Raw genomic sequence first — 20,183 nt, forward strand, 5'->3', positions numbered from 1 at the left:
AGTTATACTTTCAAGGTGTGTGTGTAATGTCTTTATTGGGGTATTTTTTTAGTAGTAGTACTACAGGTACCAGCGGGCCCGGATTTCCGCCGCATGCTGGTACTTGTGGTTCTCCAAGTACCAGCTTGCGGGGGAGGCTTGCTGGGACTTGTAGTATTGCTACTAAAAACAATATTCATTACTTTCAACAAAGGCTATCAGCCCCCCATCCGCAGCCCATTGGATGGGGGGGACAGCCTCGGGCTTCACCCCTGGCCCTTGGGTGGCGGGGGGGGGACCCCTTGATTGAAGGGGTCCCCACTCCCCTAGGGTACCCCGGCCAGGGGTGACTAGTTGGATATTTGATGCCACGGCTGCAAGGCACTGTATAAAAGTGACCCCCGGCTGTGGCATTATCTGTCCAGCTAGTGGAGCCCGGTGCTGGTTTCAAAAATACGGGGGACCCCTATGCTTTTTGTCCCCCGTATTTTTGGAACCAGGACCAGGCGCAGAGCCCGGTGCTGGTTGCTTAAATATGGGGGAACCCCTGTCAATTTTTTCCCCATATTTTTGCAACCAGGGCCGGCTCAAAGAGCCCGAGGCTGGTTTGGTTTAGGAGGGGGGACCCCATGCATTTTTTTTTAAAAAAATTATAACATTTCCCACCCCTTCCCACTGATAAACATGCACGGATCTCATGGATCCGTGCATACCTATACAAACACGGGATAAAAAAGCAGGTCTGTTTTTTTTTAGCACTTTTTCACGATTTGTATTTTAGCACGGCAGTGTTTGGCTAATGTCGGCAGTGTTTGTGTTTTGCACTTTTTAGTAAATGACCGATTTCTACCAAATTGCAGGCGTATTTGACCGATGGTGTATTGATTCGTGATTTTTTCCAAGGACTTCCAAAATATTACGAATGCCCTCATCACTGCCGTGATTTTTGCTTAGAAAATTACCGAGATGACACTTTGAAGAAAAAACGGCATCTCGGTCAAAATCGGGACCTTAGTAAATATACCCCATAGTGCCACAAAATTTCTCTATTTAAATAGAACCACATTTATAAAAGGTTTCAGCTTTGCTTGATTGGTCTTAATGAGCTAATTAGCAGGGACACCAGACTCCCATTACCAGATTTTGCAGGCACAGGTAAAAATAAGCTTGGAAAATAAATTTTGTCATAAATTAACAGCTGCTTGCAACCCCTTAGAGCAAATCAGCACAGCTACTTTCAATGAATGGAGCAAAGCATATAAGACAGAACCGGCCATGCACCCTGTTTAACCTCTTTGCTGCAAATGCAAACCTTTGCACCAAAATCAAACACATTCAGTTTAAACAAAGTATATCATTATTTTTAACCCCTGGGGTTGGGTTTAACCACTACTCACAACACCCTTGGTCTGGTATTGATGCCCACGAGTTCAGCTTGGTCTGAAGTTCGCTGGTATGTGTGCCGCTACCTTGCGGCTGTTGTGTCCTCTGCCACGTGTGACATGACTAGCAGAAGGGTCCCTGTTCAGGCGCCATTTGTAACAGGAGTCTTGCTAGAATGTGCTCTGCTACAAAAACTCCACCAGCGACTGACTCCAGGCTTGTGCAAAAACAACAAATACCTTTTATTCAGGTAGCTCAAAAACAACGATATACATAAAACAAAGATCACTGTCTTTAGTATAAGCTACCAGGGAGGTTAGGCCCTGCCTTACTCTCTCTTAATAAGGAACCCTTCAGGTCCCGGCATCCTGACACTAGTAGCCCAGCCCTCCAGATCCCACTGTCCCTAGTAGGCCTATCACCTGGACACTAACTGCCTTCAGGAGCCCTGACTCATGGGAGAGACTCTGCTTTAAACCCAGCACCCAGGTGCTAGCTGATGAAGCAGCTTCTTGGGCTAAGAAGCCTATAAGACCTGGTCTGGGCCAAATGGATGGGAACCTGGTCCATCCACACTTCCCATCCACCCCCAGGAACCTGTGTGTAGCTTACAGGTGGCAAAGTACCTCTCCTGCCACAATATATGTACAAACAGAAAATTCAGCACTCACCATAGCAAGATCGGTTTGCAGGCTTCTGTGCAATGGACAAATCACTAACTAAACCCCCATTATTTATTTATTGATGCTGTGAGGATAAGTGAGCTTGCTATGGTGAGTGCTGAATTTTATGTTTATATATATTTAAGTAGGTGGCCATAGGCTACATGCACCCCACCCTATGAGTGTTGAGTGCAGACATTGCACCCCACTTCTGGGGTGGCGAGTGCTGTGTTATTTTATTTGTTTGCATATATATATATATATATATATATATACACACACGTAATCACAAGTGCTGGCACTCCCTTGCTGAAAAGCATTACTTGCCCTGTTGAGCCCCAATCTATCCAAAGTTTTGCAGGGTGGCACTCTCGGGTCTTGCTATGAAAGAGTGAATGACTAACAGGGTCAATTCTGTTAGTCATTCATTCTTTCATATCAAGACCCCGTGAGTGCCACCCTGCAAAACTTTGGAGAGATATATATATATATATAATATAGGGTTTGTCAGTCAGGAGTTTCCAGCATAGTTTGTGAAGATACTCCCTCTCAAGCTCGCACCTTGAAAAAGGTGAGGGAGTATCTAGAGTTAAAGACCACACAACAAACTTACTGGTTATCCTTTACTGGTACTATTGTCATTATTTTTTAAATACATCTTTGCAAACATTACATGATGAATTTTATGTAAAAACTGCATTTGTTCAAAACGTATGTTATAAAAAAAAAATGTACTAATTGGCCTTGCGCCTCTTGTTTGGGTGACTATCTTGCTAAGGGGTGTCCGTTACAGGTTCCCAGACACAAATCTTCTCCAGTACTCAATTCTTACCCATGGAAACAACACTGGAAGAATCATTGTAGATACATTCTCATTTAGCGCACTTGGGAAATTGTTTTTATTTTGTATGCTATTGAGGTCTTTCAACAGGGACCTCTCCCATTGTGCTGCTTTGAACTTGGCACAAGATAAAGATGCTGTTGTGTTTTGTGTGTTTATATATATATATATATATATATATATATATTATACAGTTGTTTGGGTTTTTTTCAATTATATTTTTATCTTTTAAATCTTTTTTACATTGGGATTGCACCTCTAGATTGACAAAGCACCCCTGGATGGACAACACTGCAGCACCCCTGGATGGACAACACAGCAGCACCCCTGGATGGACAACACTGCAGCACCCCTGAATGAAGGACACTGCAGCACCCCTGTATGGACAACAAAGCACCCCTGGATGGACACAGCACGGGCAGAGCACCCCTGAACAAAGCAGCCCCAGCCTCTTGATGGACAGCACTGCAGCACCCCCGGATAGACAACACAACACTCCTGGATGGACACAGCATGGACACATCCGCTCACTCCAAGCTCCACAGCCGGAGTGAAGATGGCGCGATCACCGGAGGCCATATATAGAATCCAAAACCCGCGAGAATCCAACAGCGGGAGGATGACTTTTTGCATCGTTTTGGGATCCGAGTCAGGCGGGAAAACCCAAGCCGGACTCGTATCCCGCCTCGGATCACAATGTTTGGGTGGGAGAACCAGACCCGCTCATCTCTACTTAAAACATCCCCGGAATAGACCTCTTAGTATCAAAAGGTTCCAAATTGTTGTGTCTGCTAGACTTCATTTATATATCTGTGCTGTTTTTATAAAAGGTATATTACCTGTTTATAAAATATGTATATACTTTTCACAAAGATATTTGTGCTCTCTGCTGGCTGCAAGCTGCGTCTGTGTGCTAATATTTGACAAATAATCCTGAATAATTATACAGGTAAAGTCACTGACACCCTGGAGTTATTATTACATGTAGAATGAAAGTACATGTGTATCAGCATGTGATATACCCTAAAGAATGACATACAGTAACCCAAACGCAATATTTCATCTGTTATTCAGATCAACCTATTAATGTACTATAAAACATGCTTGTGCTGGGGTTATTTTACCATTAGAAGAATACTGTAACTCGCTGTAGAAATACTGACATCATGGATTACGATTCTCTGAAGCATTACAACGAGCTGGACATAGACCAGTATCTGAACATATATTTTTCAGCTTCAGAGAATAAAGACATTTTACAGGTGTTAGTTACCAATCCAATGGAAAAGGTTCACCAGTTTTTTTCCTCCGGTAAGTATGCAATGATACATTGATGGAATGGCAGAGCTACAGAACTGTGGTATACAACTGGCCAAGTGCAACCAACCACTGATTGCCCAGAAAGCCTTATACCCTGATGTGAATGTCACATGCAGCAGTGTATACTGTGTAGTGTGTAGTGTCAGATGGGCTGTAGCATAGAATCCCCATAATTTGCTTGTTACATGAAGGGATGTACTGTATATAGTAACACAATGATCATATGGGAAGAACACTAGAGAGAGTCCTCTGTCCTTAAGACTGGAAGGAAACCCGTCTCTAATTGTTCTATAAACTGACAACTACTGGATCCTTCTTCTTTGTACATCAGATTTGGGTGTGGAAGACAAATATGGGTTTGATTTGTGTTATTGTCTTTGCTCTTGAAAGATTACACATTATAGAGTGTTAGCTTTGGTTTCTGTATATTAATTGTATCTTATTTCAAGACCTCCAAGAAAAAGTCTCAGCGCAATACAGTTCGTTAGCGTCATAGTTCATATTTGCATTTTACTTGCATGCATTTCCATCTGCATAGCCCTTTTTGCATTAAACCTCTGTCCCATATAATTATGGACAGACCGAGGGGGAAGGGGGGGGGGGGGGCGGTTGCAAATCCCACCCCTACATTTACCTTCAGCACACTAAAAATTAACTGTAACCATACCTGAACCTATCTGGTCATTTAAATTCAGAGAATTAGTTTACACATGTTTGCAAACACATGTTTAAGCTGCTGAGCCACTTCAAGGCTTCTCCGATGTCATGTTAATTGTATCTTATTTCGAGACCTCCAAGAAAAAGTCTCAGCACAATACAGTTTGTTAGCGTCATAGTTCATATTTGCATTTTACTTGCATGCATTTCCATCTGCATAGCCCTTTTTGCATTAAACCTCTGTCCTATATAATTATGGGCCTGCCTGATATAAAGGTGGACGCAGTGCAGGGTCGGACTGGCCCACATGGGCACATGGGCACAGGAGAAACCCTCGGTGGGCCCCACTGCCTGGGGTTCCAGACTATGTTCTTGAATTATGCATTATACATATGTTAGCTAATACTGCACAGGACTATGGTTTATTTATTGTCTATAGTGCATTACTGTTATTAATCTGCTACATTATCATGTATGAACTAACAGTATTTACTAAATATATTTATCAACCTGCCCAGTCCATGCATTCTGTAATGGTTAGGAAAACCAATGTGGCAGTGGGCCACACCCCCTCTGAAACCTGGTCACACCCCTAAACATGGGCCCCTACCACTATGTTTCCACGGTGGGCCCTTTATGCCCCAGTCCGACACTGATGCAGTACCAAGGTTTGTGCAATTGAGTGATTATTTGCTATTGCAGAAAAAGTCCTGAAAACTCTAGCGCATGCGCACCACTCAGTGTACACAGAGGCACCTGTTGCATGAGGAGTTATAGGCATTCGATTTGGTGTAGCAAAGCCATGGCGTTCTTGGGCAGTGACTAGGAGGCGACTTACGGTGAATGCAACAAAATGCCATCTAGCGGGAGTGTTATGGGGTGTGATCTGCATTTTGGAATGCAGCCTCATTCACGGACATACCATTGACGGGCATGTCCGTGAATGACATAGGCAAACACAGGGGTGGGGGGGGAGGGTTCCGGTTGCCCGGAAACCCCCTTCCTCTTGGCTAGTAGCACAAATTATGTCAATAGCAATGATATATAATATGATTACCAGAGCTGCCGCCACATCATGCAGTTTAAGGGACAGAGCAGAACTATTGCACATGCCCAGTGGTAGCAGCTTCTTCTACCAAGTTTGTGTGTGAGCAATCCTCAATCAGTGCACTGGACCAGAGAGTAGCTACCAGGAAGAAGAGACAGGAGCCTTGCCATGAGGGGGGAGAATGTGTGCTTAGAAAGTGCAGTACTGGTTCTATTATGTTTGTGTATTTATTTATTAAAGTATATTTAACCTTTTCCTGACCACTTATCTTATTAGTTATTTATGTTTGATACAGCCTATACTATAAACCATCTATAGCGTTAATTATTAATATTGTATTCCGTACACTATCTAGTGTATAAATACTGTAGACCAATGTTTACATTAATGTCCAGGGTCTTTATTAGGTTCTGCTACCGCTTCCCCAGACTCCCGCATTTGCTCAAATGTTCTGCAGAGTGGGAAATTGTGGACTGCATTTGGAAACTCCCCTCTAGAAATCCTGCGTTTGCCACTGAATGAGGCTGCATTCCTAACTGCAGATCCACAGCCACCGAGGTCACGGTTAGAGGAGACACTGAGCCTGAATTGGTGTGTGCTGGTGGTGGCATTGGAGGTTATGGGGATCAAACTACAGCAATAAAGTAGAAGATAGGTTGGCAGATTTAGAGCATAGGCTCAAGGAACAGTTAGCACAACTGGCTTCAATATGAAGTCTGACATGATCACGATTAAATGTCATTAGAAACTATACCACACTTTCTACACCTTTCTTGGTACCCGTATAAGTAATCTGACACATGTGCAGAAGGGTCTAAGGGGGACATTTACTAAGCAGTGATAAGAGCAGAGAAGTGAGCCAGTGGAGAAGTTGCCCCATCAACCAATCAGCAGCTCTGTATCATTTTATAGTATGCAAATTATAGATGTTACTTCAGTGCTGATTGGTTGCCATGGGCAACTTCTCCACTGGCTCACTTCTCCGCTCTTATCGCTGCTTAGTAAATGTCCCCCTAAGACCTACACATCTGTGTTCTATTTTAACACCATTTCATATAAAACAATGCATGCTATCTCCATGTTTGCGCAAGTGGTTCCAAGGAATGTCTCTGACTAGACTTATTCCATAGTGAGGGAAAATCTATGCTGAATGGAGGTTTTTTTTTACTGTATCATAATGATTGTTTTATATTGTTCTACAGAATCTATTAGCGGAGACACCCTGATTCATATAAGTTATGGTCCTGTAGTCCATCTACTGTTTCCAGCTTGTCAGTACTTTAAAGAAATTAAAATTCTAGACTGTAATGAGCATTCTATCAAGGCACTGAGAAAGTGGAAGAATAAAGATCCGGACGCCCATGATTGGTCTTTTGCTGCACAATTTGCTGCGAAGCAAGGAGATGGAAGGTTATTATTATTATTATTATTATTATTATTACTGATACTACTATGATTATTATTATTATTATTATTATTATTATTATTATTATTTTTATTATTACAACTACTACTACTACTATTACTACTTTTATTATTACTATATTTTATATGGTGATAAAAGTACAGCACCTGCTAATGTGTAATTTTCTAAGGTCATTTAGGAGTTTTTTATGTCCGGTCAGTTGTGTTTTCCTTTTAGAACGGTACAGTATAGTATTAAGTATAGTAGGAAAAAAATATTTCCAATTGCCACAAACCATATAAAGGAAACCAAAATGGGATGATTTACATTCCATGTGCGGTTCTCCTGTTAACTAAAGAGAATGGACTGGAATTACTGATGGAACAATACACTACGCAGGTCATACATGTGCGGTCACCTGGCATGAAATAATATACAATGTCTCAGAATGGGGTTCAACCAGGACCGTAGAGAGCTGGGCTGGGCCCGGGTACTTTTCTTGGCTAGTCATGGGAGGCATGGCAATGACCTCCTAGGAAAAAAGTATTGCTGAGCAAGGAGGCACTGTGAGCCCTCAGTCAAGGTGTGTGTGTGTGTGTGTGTGTGTGTGTGTGTGTGTGTGTGTGTGTGTGTGTGTGTGTGTGTGTCTGTATGTGTGTGTGTATGGGGAAGGGTGTACAGTGTGATCGCTCCCCCCACCCCACACAGGCAGGGGAGACTGCAGCAGCCCAGCATGTCGGACATGCTGGGCTGGGGAGAGAGGCTGTTGCCTCTGCTGACAGGTAAAAGGAAGGGTGTGGAGGAAAGGGGGGGGGGGGGAGCTGTGGAGCGGGGTCCTTGCCAGGCTAGGTTGCTACATTTAAATAATGAAAAAAGGGATACACATTGGGCATGGTCATAATCAGGAGGCTTGGCCATGTCCCCTCCTAGAAAAAAGATTAAAAAACTCTGGGACCCCTGTGCAAGCCACACACTTTGTTGTGGAAGACACTGGTATAGTAGAATACATTTTATATGCTCTTTAATACTCATGTCAGCAGCTGACACTCAAATGCCCATGAAAATATTTATATTGTGTGCCACAGTGCCCAATTCACATTATGCTATGCAATGCATCCCCAAACACATTATTTGCAACACGGTGCACAAGTCACATTACATGATGCACAGTGCCTCCAAATCACATTATACACCACACAGCACCTCCAATTCAAATTAAATGCCACACAGTGCAAATTATACACTGCAGAGTGTCCCCAATTCATAACTGCACTGCACAGTGCCCTCAATTCACATTATATACTGCAAAGTGCCTCCAAATCACATTATACACTGCACAGTGCCCCCAAACCACATTATACACTGCACAGTGCCCCCAAACCACATTATACATGGCACAGTGCCCCAAACCACAGTATACACCCGTATACACCGCAAAGTGCCCCTAAACCACATTATACACCGCATACTGCCCCCAAACCACATTATACAGTGAACAGTGCCCACAAACCATATTATACACTGCACAGTGCCTCCAAACCACATTATAGTTTACACAGTGTCCTCAAACCACATTTTACATGGCACAGTGCCCCAAAACCACATTATACACTGCACAGTGCCCCCAAACCAAATTATACACCATACAGTGCCCCCAAACCACATTATACTTTACACAGTGCCTCCAATTCAAGTTAAACATTGCACAGTGCCCCCAAATCACATTACAGGCTCCTTTGTGCCTCCAATTTACAATATATGCCACACAGTGCCACAATTCACATTACTTGATTCACAGTGCCCCATTTCACAATATATGCCTTGCAGAGCCTCCAATTCACATTATATGCCACATTGGATTAGATACCACAACATGCCCCCAAATACCATCATATGCCCTACTGTGCCCCCAAATAACGTCATATACTACACTGTGCCCCAGCTTAACAGAATACTGCAGCTTCTTTCTTACATACATGTTATTCTCTCTACTTCTTTTCTATCTTCTTTTTAACTCTGTACTTACTCTTTCTTTGCCATACAGCTCCTCTTCGTGCATTGGCTACTCATCACTGATGGTGACAACGTCCGTTCAATGCATTGCAGCCTTGCAGCAGCTGGGCCCAGAACAACTGGAGATGGATGGGAGCCAGCCAGAAAGGGCTCTTTACCATTCAATCTGCCAGACAGCTGGGGCCACTCCATTTGACCATGCCAGTGCAGAGTGGTCGTGAGCTGTGGCAACAACTGTGCCACCCTCAGGGTGCTGTGAGCCTTGACGCAGGGGGCACAGCCCAGCTTGTAGTGCAAAGGTCACTGGTAAAAGCTGCTGACTCAGCTTCGCAGCTCAGCTTCTTCTATTTCACCTGTTGCTGTCACTTAGTGAAGCGCCCACAGTGCAGACCAATGAGATTGGCAGGCCATTATAAACTGCATAGGGTGTCTATTCTATTGATTCAACAAGTCAGAAAAACATTTTCCAATTTTTTTTTGGTTGAATCTGGATTCGGCCTATTTAAGTCAGTTGCCGTTTTTCCGACTTGATGGAAAACACGTGGATCGGCGGATTAGCCGCGGATCCACGTGTGTTGTCTGAGTTTTTGGCCCGTTTTCGACAATGCCGATCCTGCTTTAAAAAAAGTAGGAATGGCATTCTCGAACACAGGATAAACTTGTCAGAAATGCCCAGAAATTGAATAGTGTAGTGTTGGATCCTCTCCGTCGGAGAGGATCCGACACCAATGAAATAGACCCCTCAGTGTGTTTGTATATAGCAAGGTTAGTAAATGATTCTTAATGTCTATAATCATAACGCATTTTGGTGACATGTTTGTTTTCACTTTCAGCACTCGATTTCAGGATATAGAAGATATGACAAGAGGGAAATTGAATATTGAGAAGAGTGATCTTGTCAAGGAAAACCCAACATCCCTTAAAGAGCTACCCCAGGCGGACTGCGTCATCTCTTCTCTAGCCCTGGATGGCATTAGCAAAGATAGTAACGCGTTTCGCATAAACCTGAAAAATATGTCATCTGTGCTTAAAGCTGGGGGTCACTTGTTATTGTTTGGAGAAATGAACACATCTTTTTTCACTGTGGGGAATGATAAGTATTATGTCTTCAAATATGATGAAGGATTTTTTAAAAATTCTTTACGTGATGAAGGGTTTTTAATTAAAAAATTTGAAGAGGTGGGAATAGAAAATCTGGAAAAATTCTCTAATGCTACAAGAAGAGTGTTTGTTGTTGCCCAAAAACAGTGAAACATAATCATATTACTTAATTATTTCAAGGCTAGAAAATTTACCCATATCAGGACGAATGTAATTTGGGACATTTAGGGGGAAATGTAATGAAGAGCAACCTGATGGTCTAAAGCAGACATTTTTCAAAAGACAAAACCATTGATTTGCCTTTTGCTTTTTAAAATATTGCAGTTTAATTCGTACTGCAAAAATCACCGAAAGTATGCACTTTTTGCAAATCACTACGCTATGGAATGTATATATATATATATATATATATATATATGAAAATAAATTTGCTTATTTATTTCATTTTCCAAGGTTAATTTTAGTTTTAGGTTTTGTTTTTTTGCTCCATTATCTATTTAATGGAATATGTATTGTTTTTGGGATGCGGTTATGTGACAGCCAGTCACAATACCAACGCTGGGCACCCGAACCCACAATAGCCTGCCGGTCGGCATGCAGACCCAACAAGGACTATTCCCACTCCTGGGTGTCCACAACACCCATAGACTGGGACTATAACCTGTGGCAAGCCCTCAAAGGGTTTCGTTGCACTCGCCCCCCACCCCGGCCATCTCACAGATCCCAGCATCAGTATGGAAACAGGCGACAAACCCAACCCATTTTTTTTCTTGCATATAGGCCCTCATTCCGAGTTGTTGGCTCGCTAGCTGCTTTTAACAGCATTGCACACGCTAGGCCGCTGCCCTCTGGGAGTGTATCTTCGCTTAGCAGAATTGCGAACGAAAGAATAGCAGAATTGCGAATAGAAAATTCTTAGCAGTTTCTGAGTAGCTCGAGACATACTCCTACACTGCGATCAGCTCAGCCCGTTTCGTTCCTGGTTTGATGTCACAAACACGCCCTGCGTTCGGATAGCCACTCCCCCGTTTCTCCAGACACTCCTGCGTTTTATCCTGGCACGCCTGCGTTTTTCCGCACACTCCCAGAAAACGGTCAGTTTCCGCCCAGAAACACCCACTTCCTGTCAATCACACTCCGATCACTTCAACGATGAAAATTCTTCGTTCGGACGTGAGTAAATCTACTAAGTTTTGTGCTAAATTAATTAGCGCATGCGCACTGCGTACCATGCGCATGCGCATTTTCGCCTTAATCACTCCATTGCAAAAATTGACAATGAACGAACAACTCGGAATGACCCCCATAGAAAGAAATTGGCATATTTAGAATTTGTGTTTTATGATTCTGCTTTACAGTATGTTACAAGTTTTACCAGAGAATCAGGAGTCTATGGGGGTCATTCTGAGTTGATCGCTAAGTTTGTCGTACGCACGACAGCGAACACATCGCACGAATGCAAGCAAACGCCCACTATGCACTACTGCAAAGGACAATGCGACAATGCACAAAGTAGGTGTGTATTATGTTTAATCGCAGGATAGCGTTTCCGTTCGCATGACTGCCAAATGCACACACTGCATTGTCGTACATGACAATACCTACGCATGCTTACACATGTTTCGTTAGCTTGCAAATATTCGCACATCTTTGTGGGGGTTTTAAATCCCCTAAACATCCCATTAATCCTTTTCTTGTCTCAATTAAGAAAGCAATTAGGCTAAGGAATTTTAGTGTGATTGTCCAATTAAGTGTTCAAATTCTTAAAGAAGAGTTTTAACACCTAATAGCACAATAACAAGCATCACTTAAGTGTTCCATTATATATTTTTAACATATTTGTAGCCCAATTTGCTAATTACCCCATTTTTTTTGAATTTAAAAATCCATCACTGACATAATGGGGGTCATTCCGACCCGATCACTCGCTGCAGTTTGTCGCAGCGCAGCAATCGGGTCAGAACTGCACATGCACCGACGCTGCAGTCCACCAGCGCATGGCAGCTTTCATTGACAGAGGCAGTCACTGGGTGGGAGGGGGCTGAACGGCAGCGTTAAGCTGCCGTTTAGGGGGAGCGGTCCGGCCATTGCAGGTATGGCCAGACCGTTGGGGGGGCGGGCCGCGACGGCTGCGTGATGTCTCACGCAGCCGCTGTGGCCAGCAGCAGTGACAACTAACTCCTGGCCAGCCGCAGGAGATGCGCTGGCCGGGAGTTACTCTTCAAATACAAAGGCATCGCCGCTGTGCAATGCTTTTGTATTTGTGCAGGGGGGGGGGCGGACTGACATGCGGGACGGACTAGCCCTGTGCTGGGCGTCCCCCCACATGACATGTCAGGGAAGATGATCGTAGCTGTGCTAAAGTTAGCACAGCTATGATCAACTCGGAATGACCCCCAATGTACATAACACAGTTCCCCATATATGCTTTAATTTTTACTGTGTTGTAAAATGGGGAGTGAGAAAGTACCAAACAATCAGCTCCTAACAGTCATGTCACAGGCATTTATTTGGTAAATGTTTTGTTCATACGTTTGTAAATCCAGTCATCAGGACACAGAGACATGTGAGTTCACTGCTGTGCTGTTTATTCCATCATCAACTCCAGGCACACTGCACACTGGACCACCCACTTCCCAGCATCCCCCTGGTCCCAGGGACCATCACTGAAGATTCAGGCTTACACATGTTAGTAAGGGAGTGTCTACAAATATTAAGCATTCTAATACACTAACATCACATCCTCTTTTCTTTAAAGATAAGCCCTGTACGCTTCAATGCAACAATTAACAATGTCATATTAAGAACATCATCTAACACGTTTCAATGAGTCTCTCAGGTCTGCGTATTTCCTTTTGGGTCTTTCATACACAGTCTGCGTTTCATCGACCATATTGGACCTTTCTAGAATCGTGGTTTGTTCACCATTATCAGAATCATCATACATGTCAGATAAAGGGTATTCCTCAGTCATGTTGTCTTCATTATGGTTAGGTTGAGATCTTAAATCCACTCGATTTCTTCTTACTTCCATTCCACGCTCTGTACGTATAGTATAAGATCTTGGTGCTACTTGTGCTTGCACAATACCTTTCTGCACCCAAATACCTTTCTCATAATCTCTGAGACGGTCTTGGTCACCTGATTTTAGATCAGATAAGCTTTTTGTTCGCCTGTCATGGAACAGTTTCTGTTTCGCCTGTTGACGTTCCTTACTCAGTCTGACCAACGCTGAGTTATGTGTATTAAGCAGTTCATCATGTATCGGGAGATTTGCTCTGATCCTCCTTCCCATCAGCATTTGTGCAGGAGAAAGTACATTCTGTAAAGGTGTACTGCGGTAGATTAAAAGACTTTTGTAAAAATCTTCTTTACCTTCTTGAGCTTTTTTCATGAGACTCTTTACAGTTTTTCCTGAACTTTCCACCAACCCATTTGAGCGTGGATAGTGGGGACTTGACGTAGTATGAACAAATTCCCACTCATCAGCAAATTGTCTAAATTCAGCACTGGATAACTGAGGACCATTGTCAGTGAACACTTCCATAGGAACACCATGCCTTGCAAAGATTGACTTCATGCAATTGATTATGGCTTTACTAGTAGTTGTATGTAGTGTCTTCACCTCAGGATAGTTAGAGTAATAATCAGTCACGACAATGGGGGTGATTCCGAGTTGATCGCTATTGTTTTCGTTCGCACAACATATTCATAATATTGCAAATACATTGCACAATAGCGAATAACCGCCCCCAATGTATGTTTGCTCAGGGCCGTCTTTTCGTATGGGCTCAATGGGCTCTTGCCCAAGGGCCCCAGGAGTAAAAGGGCCCTAGACTGATAGCTGAGAGTCCCCTCTTTCCAGGGGTACCAGATTTTTGAAAATCGGCCCTGGGGAACCGGAGATATCCGACTTCAAAGCAGTGGTCCCCTTTCAAGCCAGTTAATTGTTCTTCCCAGCCAGATATCTCGGGTTCTGTCTGACTTAGAGATTTTCTGAGGGTATACTCCAAAAGCTGAGACTCTCCCCTTTTGGTCAGCACTGGCAGCTTGTCTCTACTATGCCCAGAGCCAGAGATATCAGCCTTCCAGCAGCTGGTCCCTGCTCCAGCTCCACACGCATGGTATGCAGTATTATATGTTTGTTGGTGGATTGCTGTGGCTCCTGAACTCTGATCCCCAAGTCCCAAGTACCTCCTGAAAGGTGGGACTCTCTAGTTTGTTATCCCATTAAAGCTAAGAAATCTATTTCCAGGAACTGGAGATATCTGCAGTAAAGCAAGCTGCTCTCCCACCAGAAAATTATGAATATTAAGCCCACTCCACTATCGACCCCTCTCCTACATATTAAACATCCCCTACCACCCTGAAAGTCATGTACCAGTTCCCCTTCATTCAGCCCAATCCCCCTTCTACAGTTTAGTGTTCTCCTTCCTGCCCCATATGTGCAGTAAAGGAGTTATTAGCAGAAATTATTTCTCCAGGTCCTAAATGCTGAGCGGAAGATAGAACACCCCCTACCGCCCGCGGAACATCAAAGCTGCCGCTGATAGCACCCCCACCCCTACTGCTGGAGGATGGGTAGGGGCCCCAGTGCATTGCTGTGCCCAGGGGCCTACACTGCTTGTAAGACGGCTCTGTGTTTGCTATTTCGTACGCAGTATTAAACAAAGTAGGCGTATGCCAAATGACATCGCACTAATGCGAACCCATCGCATTACCACAAAACTCATCGTAAAAATCCTAACTTCTCGTAGATTTACACATTCCTCTTAAAATTGCACACGCATTTGCTAAAATCCGTACAGCAATGTTTTTTTTTAAAAAGTTAAATTACACCTTTCAGTTCAAACTCCACAAGCCTTCCTCAATTACGATTCCAATTAGTGTAATGAATGATAATGGTCATGACCAAATAAGTCTTCAAAGAATACCTGAATAACACTTTGTAGGCATAATTGGCCATCAACATTTAAATTAATAATGAAAAAAATATAGATGTAGTAAATGTGCCTGGTCTAATTTTTTTTTTTTTTTTGGTGTAGAGGTGTAGTGTGTGAATAAATGTGTTTACATGTTTTTATAAACAATAAGCTCCTAACTGTCATATTTTTTATTTTTTGTTTGTGTAATTTTAAATAACTATTCTCAAATAAGATGTGTGAACTGTTTTAGGTAACCAATTTCTGCACGCAAATCTGCTTTTCCACTATAGCATTAATAAATACAACACCTGCTTAACTTCAAAAACAATTGTTTTTTTTTTTTTTTTTTTTAGAGAAAACCAATGTCAAAAAATAATCATTTTTAAACTTAGAACTTTTTTTCTAGTTTATCAAGGTCCTCCAGCACGGCCCTCAAGTTCCCTTTCAGCCTTGCAACAATACCAGGCAAACTGGTGGGATCTCCAACTGCAACATCTGAAATGAAGAGGCAAAGAAAACATTACTAACTTACTCACATTACCTATTATACAAGCAAGGCACAAAGCACACTTTAATGCAGGTATGTCCAAACTGTGGCCCTCCAGCTGTTGTTAAACTACATATACCAGCATGCCTTGACACAGTTTTGCTGTCAGCAGAGAATGCTAAAGCTGTTTCAGGGCATGCTGGGATGTGCAGTTTCTCAACAGCTGGAGGGCCGCAGTTTGGACAGGCCTGCTTTAATGGCAAAATGACTACATCATGGATGTTTTAATGAGAAAACAGTAGCATAAAAACACACAAGCCTGCTCAGCAATGTTTTTTTTTTTTTTTTTTTTAAGAAAGTGTACCACACCATGGGTTACATTTACTAATATGGGAGTACTATTTAAGATGGGACGTTGCCCATAGCAACCAATAACATTAAACATATTATCTTGTAGAAGGGGACAAAAAAATGGCAAGTATAATCTGATTGGTTGCTATGGGCAACATCCCATCTTAAATAGAACTACCATCTTAGTAAATGTAACACCATGCTTGGATTCATTCTCATCTGGAGTGAAGCAGACTTATCTTTTTTGGGGTTGGCCCTAAATCATCAATCTGCATATCAACATCTTCAGAAGGACAACATATCCTAGCATGCCCACACTCCCTGAAAGCCTGCCTTACTACATAAGGTCAAACAGCTTTTAAAATGTTAAAAACATAAATTGTAGGAGTGTAACTTTCACAACACAAATCACTGTGACCTTAGCCTGCCTAACAAAGTGAATCATGCGACTTCGATGTGCAAATATTGGAATACCCAACCACAAGTGTAAAAGTAAAACCACAAACTAAACTCCACTCAGGTCTAACTGTTTTGCTGATAATGTTGTACATACAAACCCTGTTGTCCAGGCAACCTTGTCGACATAATGAGTGTCGACCTAGAGTGGGCATCCTCAACATTGCAGACGTAGACACTGTACATCTAATGTTCCTCACACAAATGTAAATGCAACATCCATACCATGATGAAGACAAACATTTTACCTTGGCAAAAGATTGGCCCCAGTACAACATTGCATTTATTAGAATGTGAAGTCAAATAAGTTTAAACATGTAATGTCAATGTGTGTGAACTTACTCTCCTCTGCCACTTGACCACCTCCCTGTAGTGGCTCCGGGGCCTCTGCTGCCCATTCTGAATGCAGGGATGTCGGCTGGATGGGGGATGTCGGCTGGATGGGCGAAGGAGGCAGGATGGGGCAAGGAGGGTGGTTTGGGGAAAGAGGATGGAAGGGGGAGGAGGTTACAGAGGGTGGGTCAGATTGAGAGGGGGAGGGTGGCGGAGAGGTCGGTTGGGCCACAGAGGGGGAGGAGGGCAGAGAGGTGGCTTTGGAAAGAGAGGGGGAGGGTGGTGGAGAGGTGGGTTGGGCCACAGAGGGGGAGGGGGCAGAGAGGTGGCTTGGGAAAGAGAGGGGGAGGGTGGTGGAGAGGTGGTTTGGGCCACAGAGGGGGATGGGGGCAGAGAGAGGTGAATTGTGAAAGAGAGGGTGAGGGTGGCTGAGAGGGGCATTGGGAAAGAGAGGGGGAGGGTGGCTGAGAGGGGGATTGGGAAAGAGATGGGGAGGGGGCAGAGATGGGGATTGGGAAAGAGAGGGGGAGTGGGGCAGAGAGGGGGATTGGGAAAGGGAGGGGGAGGGGTGCGGAGAGGGTGTTTGGGCCACAGAAGGGTAGTGGGGTGGAGAGGGGGATTGGGAAAGAGAGAGGAAGTGGGGCGGAGAGTGGGATTGGGAAAGAGAGGGGAAGGGGTGTGGAGAGGGTGTTTGGGCCACAGAAGGGGAGGGGGCGGAGAGGGGGATTGGGAAAGAGAGGGGGAGTGGGGCGGAGAGGGGGATTGGGAAAGAGAGGAGGAGAGGGGCAGAGAGGGTGTTTGGGCCACAGAAGGGGAGGGGGGAAGAGAAGGGGGTTAGGCTGCCCTTCCCATTAGCCGCCTTGCAGCCGATGCTCGCCGTTGTGTTTGCCCTAGAATGACATATGTAATAATTAGGTTGTGGCTTTAAGAAAAAAACATCAGCAGTACAAAATTACATTGTTATGTACCATGTTAAAGACACAGAGCAAGTTATTGTGTTCAGCTGACAGCCTGTGTACCAACTCAGTACAACAACATTAACTTTTTCACAAGCACTTTGCTACACACTCAGTACTGCAAGCCCTAACCACACACAATATAGAAACTTGTGTAAGGTTTGTGCTACAATAGTGTAATTACACAGTCTGCGAATTCTCTAACTATATCACTTCTTAGTGAAAATGTGCATTTTTTTAATAAAAAAATCTGCAAATAATCTCAGTGTAACAATCATATTTTACGGCGGCTGCTAATTTGTTGGCGCAGCTCCGCCAACAGCTCCAGTGTGCGACGGCGGAGGTCACTCCACCGCCTTTCGAGCTGTATGATGCTGCGCCGTGTCCGAGTGTGTGTCCGCAGTTTGCAGCGGACCTCCGCGTGGGCCTCGCGCTTAACCCTATTGGCTATAAAGGGCCCTGCGCGGCCTACGCGGCGGTCCATGACGGCTATTAGCACGCGCAGCTCCCGTTGTGAAAAGGCAGCTGTGCGCATGGTGCCAATGGCGTTTTCCATACATGGGCATATATTTATAGTATGTGATGGCATTTGATTGGTTGTAATTGTATGGTGTCATCTGTATTAAACTTTATTGATATGTGTACATTAGTGTGCAGGACAGTGTGTACAGTTAGCATCAGCGGAGATTCGCACATGCGGAAACCCACACACGCGGAAACACACACACACTCTCACACACACACTTACTTACTCACACACACACACTCACAATCACACACTCACACATACTCACACTCACACTCACACACTCACTCACTCACACTCACAATCACACTCACACACACTCACACTCACAATCACACTCACAATCAAACTCACACTCACAATCACAATCACACTCACACTTATTCTTTTAAAATTGTATTCCAAAATCATGCTTCAAAATTAATAGCATTGTAGGTGTGGTATAACATTTTTAATCAAAAAACATGACAATGTTTACATATATGTCTCTAGATAGTTATATAGATACATACAAACACATATACCATTAATATTTTCCTGCTATTCATAAACATATGTCTCTCTCTCTCTCTCTCTCTCTCTCTCTCTCTCTATATATATATACATATATAGATATAGATGGATATATATATATATATATATATATATAAAATAATAAATAGATATCTCTCTCTATATCTCTCTCTCTCTATATATATATATATATATATATCTAAAAAAATTGATCTCTCGATCTCTCTCTCTCTCTATATATATATATATATATATATATATATATAGAGAGAGAGAGAGAGAACAATAAGAATATAAACAAATTATATAACCAAAAGTAAGTGTGACAATCTGTGTACTCACCACATTTTGCAGGAACAATCAGCTACACAAAGTAACAAAGTTTTTGTTTTTTAGGATCCGATGTTGTGTCATTTTTTGGTAAAACAGATGCACAAGCCAAACATAAAAAAAAATGTTGGTCAATAACACAATTAACCCAAAATGTAAAAAAAAATATTATAAAAAAAAAAGCCCATTGTCTACAAAAAAACTTACACAACAAACATGATAAGGAGAACATTACAGATTACTTATGTACTGAAACAATAATAAATACACACAAAATACACGCAACACGCTCTGAACTTTACCAAGCTAACTAAATGCCATCATTACAAAATTACAAAAAAAGTACAGACATTTTTGGGAGACAAAACAAAATTAAAAATAATTGCAATACCTGAAATAATCCCTCACAATTCGAGCCCTTACAGCATTCCCCCGGTGGGACACACTCCCCCCACAGAATGTCCAGCCATCCCCTGGCTCCTCATCCGGCAATTCCTCCATGTGGGGAAGCTCTATGTGACTCCTTAGAGCGATGTTATGTAGGATAGTGCACAGGACCACAATTTTACTTACCACCTCCGGCGAATACATGATGTCGCCACCAGTGCGGTGGAGCACACGAAAACGCCCTTTAAGAACAACAATCGTGCGCTCCACCAGCTGTCTAGTGGCAGTAAGCGCGGAGTTAAATGCCAACGTGATCCTGGCCTGGGTTTACTGTAAGGAGTCATGAGCCAGGGGGTGCAAGGATATCCACGGTCTCCTGTTTGATAATATGAGAAAAGAAAAAGGATAAAAACAACATTAAAGAATGTACTTCCAACAATATGACTGCTCCAATAATGTAAATTACATAACTCACCCAACAGCCACATGTCTTGGCCTTCCATCGTTCTT

At 43.1% G+C, this 20,183-nt stretch overlaps 1 protein-coding gene across 1 annotated transcript; it reads left to right on the forward strand.

Annotated features, from left to right (window-relative positions):
- The first annotated feature begins 4,031 nt into the window (after positions 1-4,031).
- Positions 4,032-10,559, forward strand: LOC135051052 (indolethylamine N-methyltransferase-like). The gene is made up of 4 exons (XM_063957239.1): positions 4,032-4,176; positions 7,093-7,300; positions 9,340-9,525; positions 10,142-10,559. The coding sequence occupies exons 1-4, from the start codon at positions 4,032-4,034 to the stop codon at positions 10,557-10,559; spliced, it is 957 nt and encodes a 318-aa protein (XP_063813309.1).
- Positions 10,560-20,183: the final 9,624 nt, after the last annotated feature.

Source organism: Pseudophryne corroboree, chromosome 1, assembly GCF_028390025.1.
Source record: "Pseudophryne corroboree isolate aPseCor3 chromosome 1, aPseCor3.hap2, whole genome shotgun sequence".
Taxonomy (NCBI): domain Eukaryota; kingdom Metazoa; phylum Chordata; class Amphibia; order Anura; family Myobatrachidae; genus Pseudophryne; species Pseudophryne corroboree.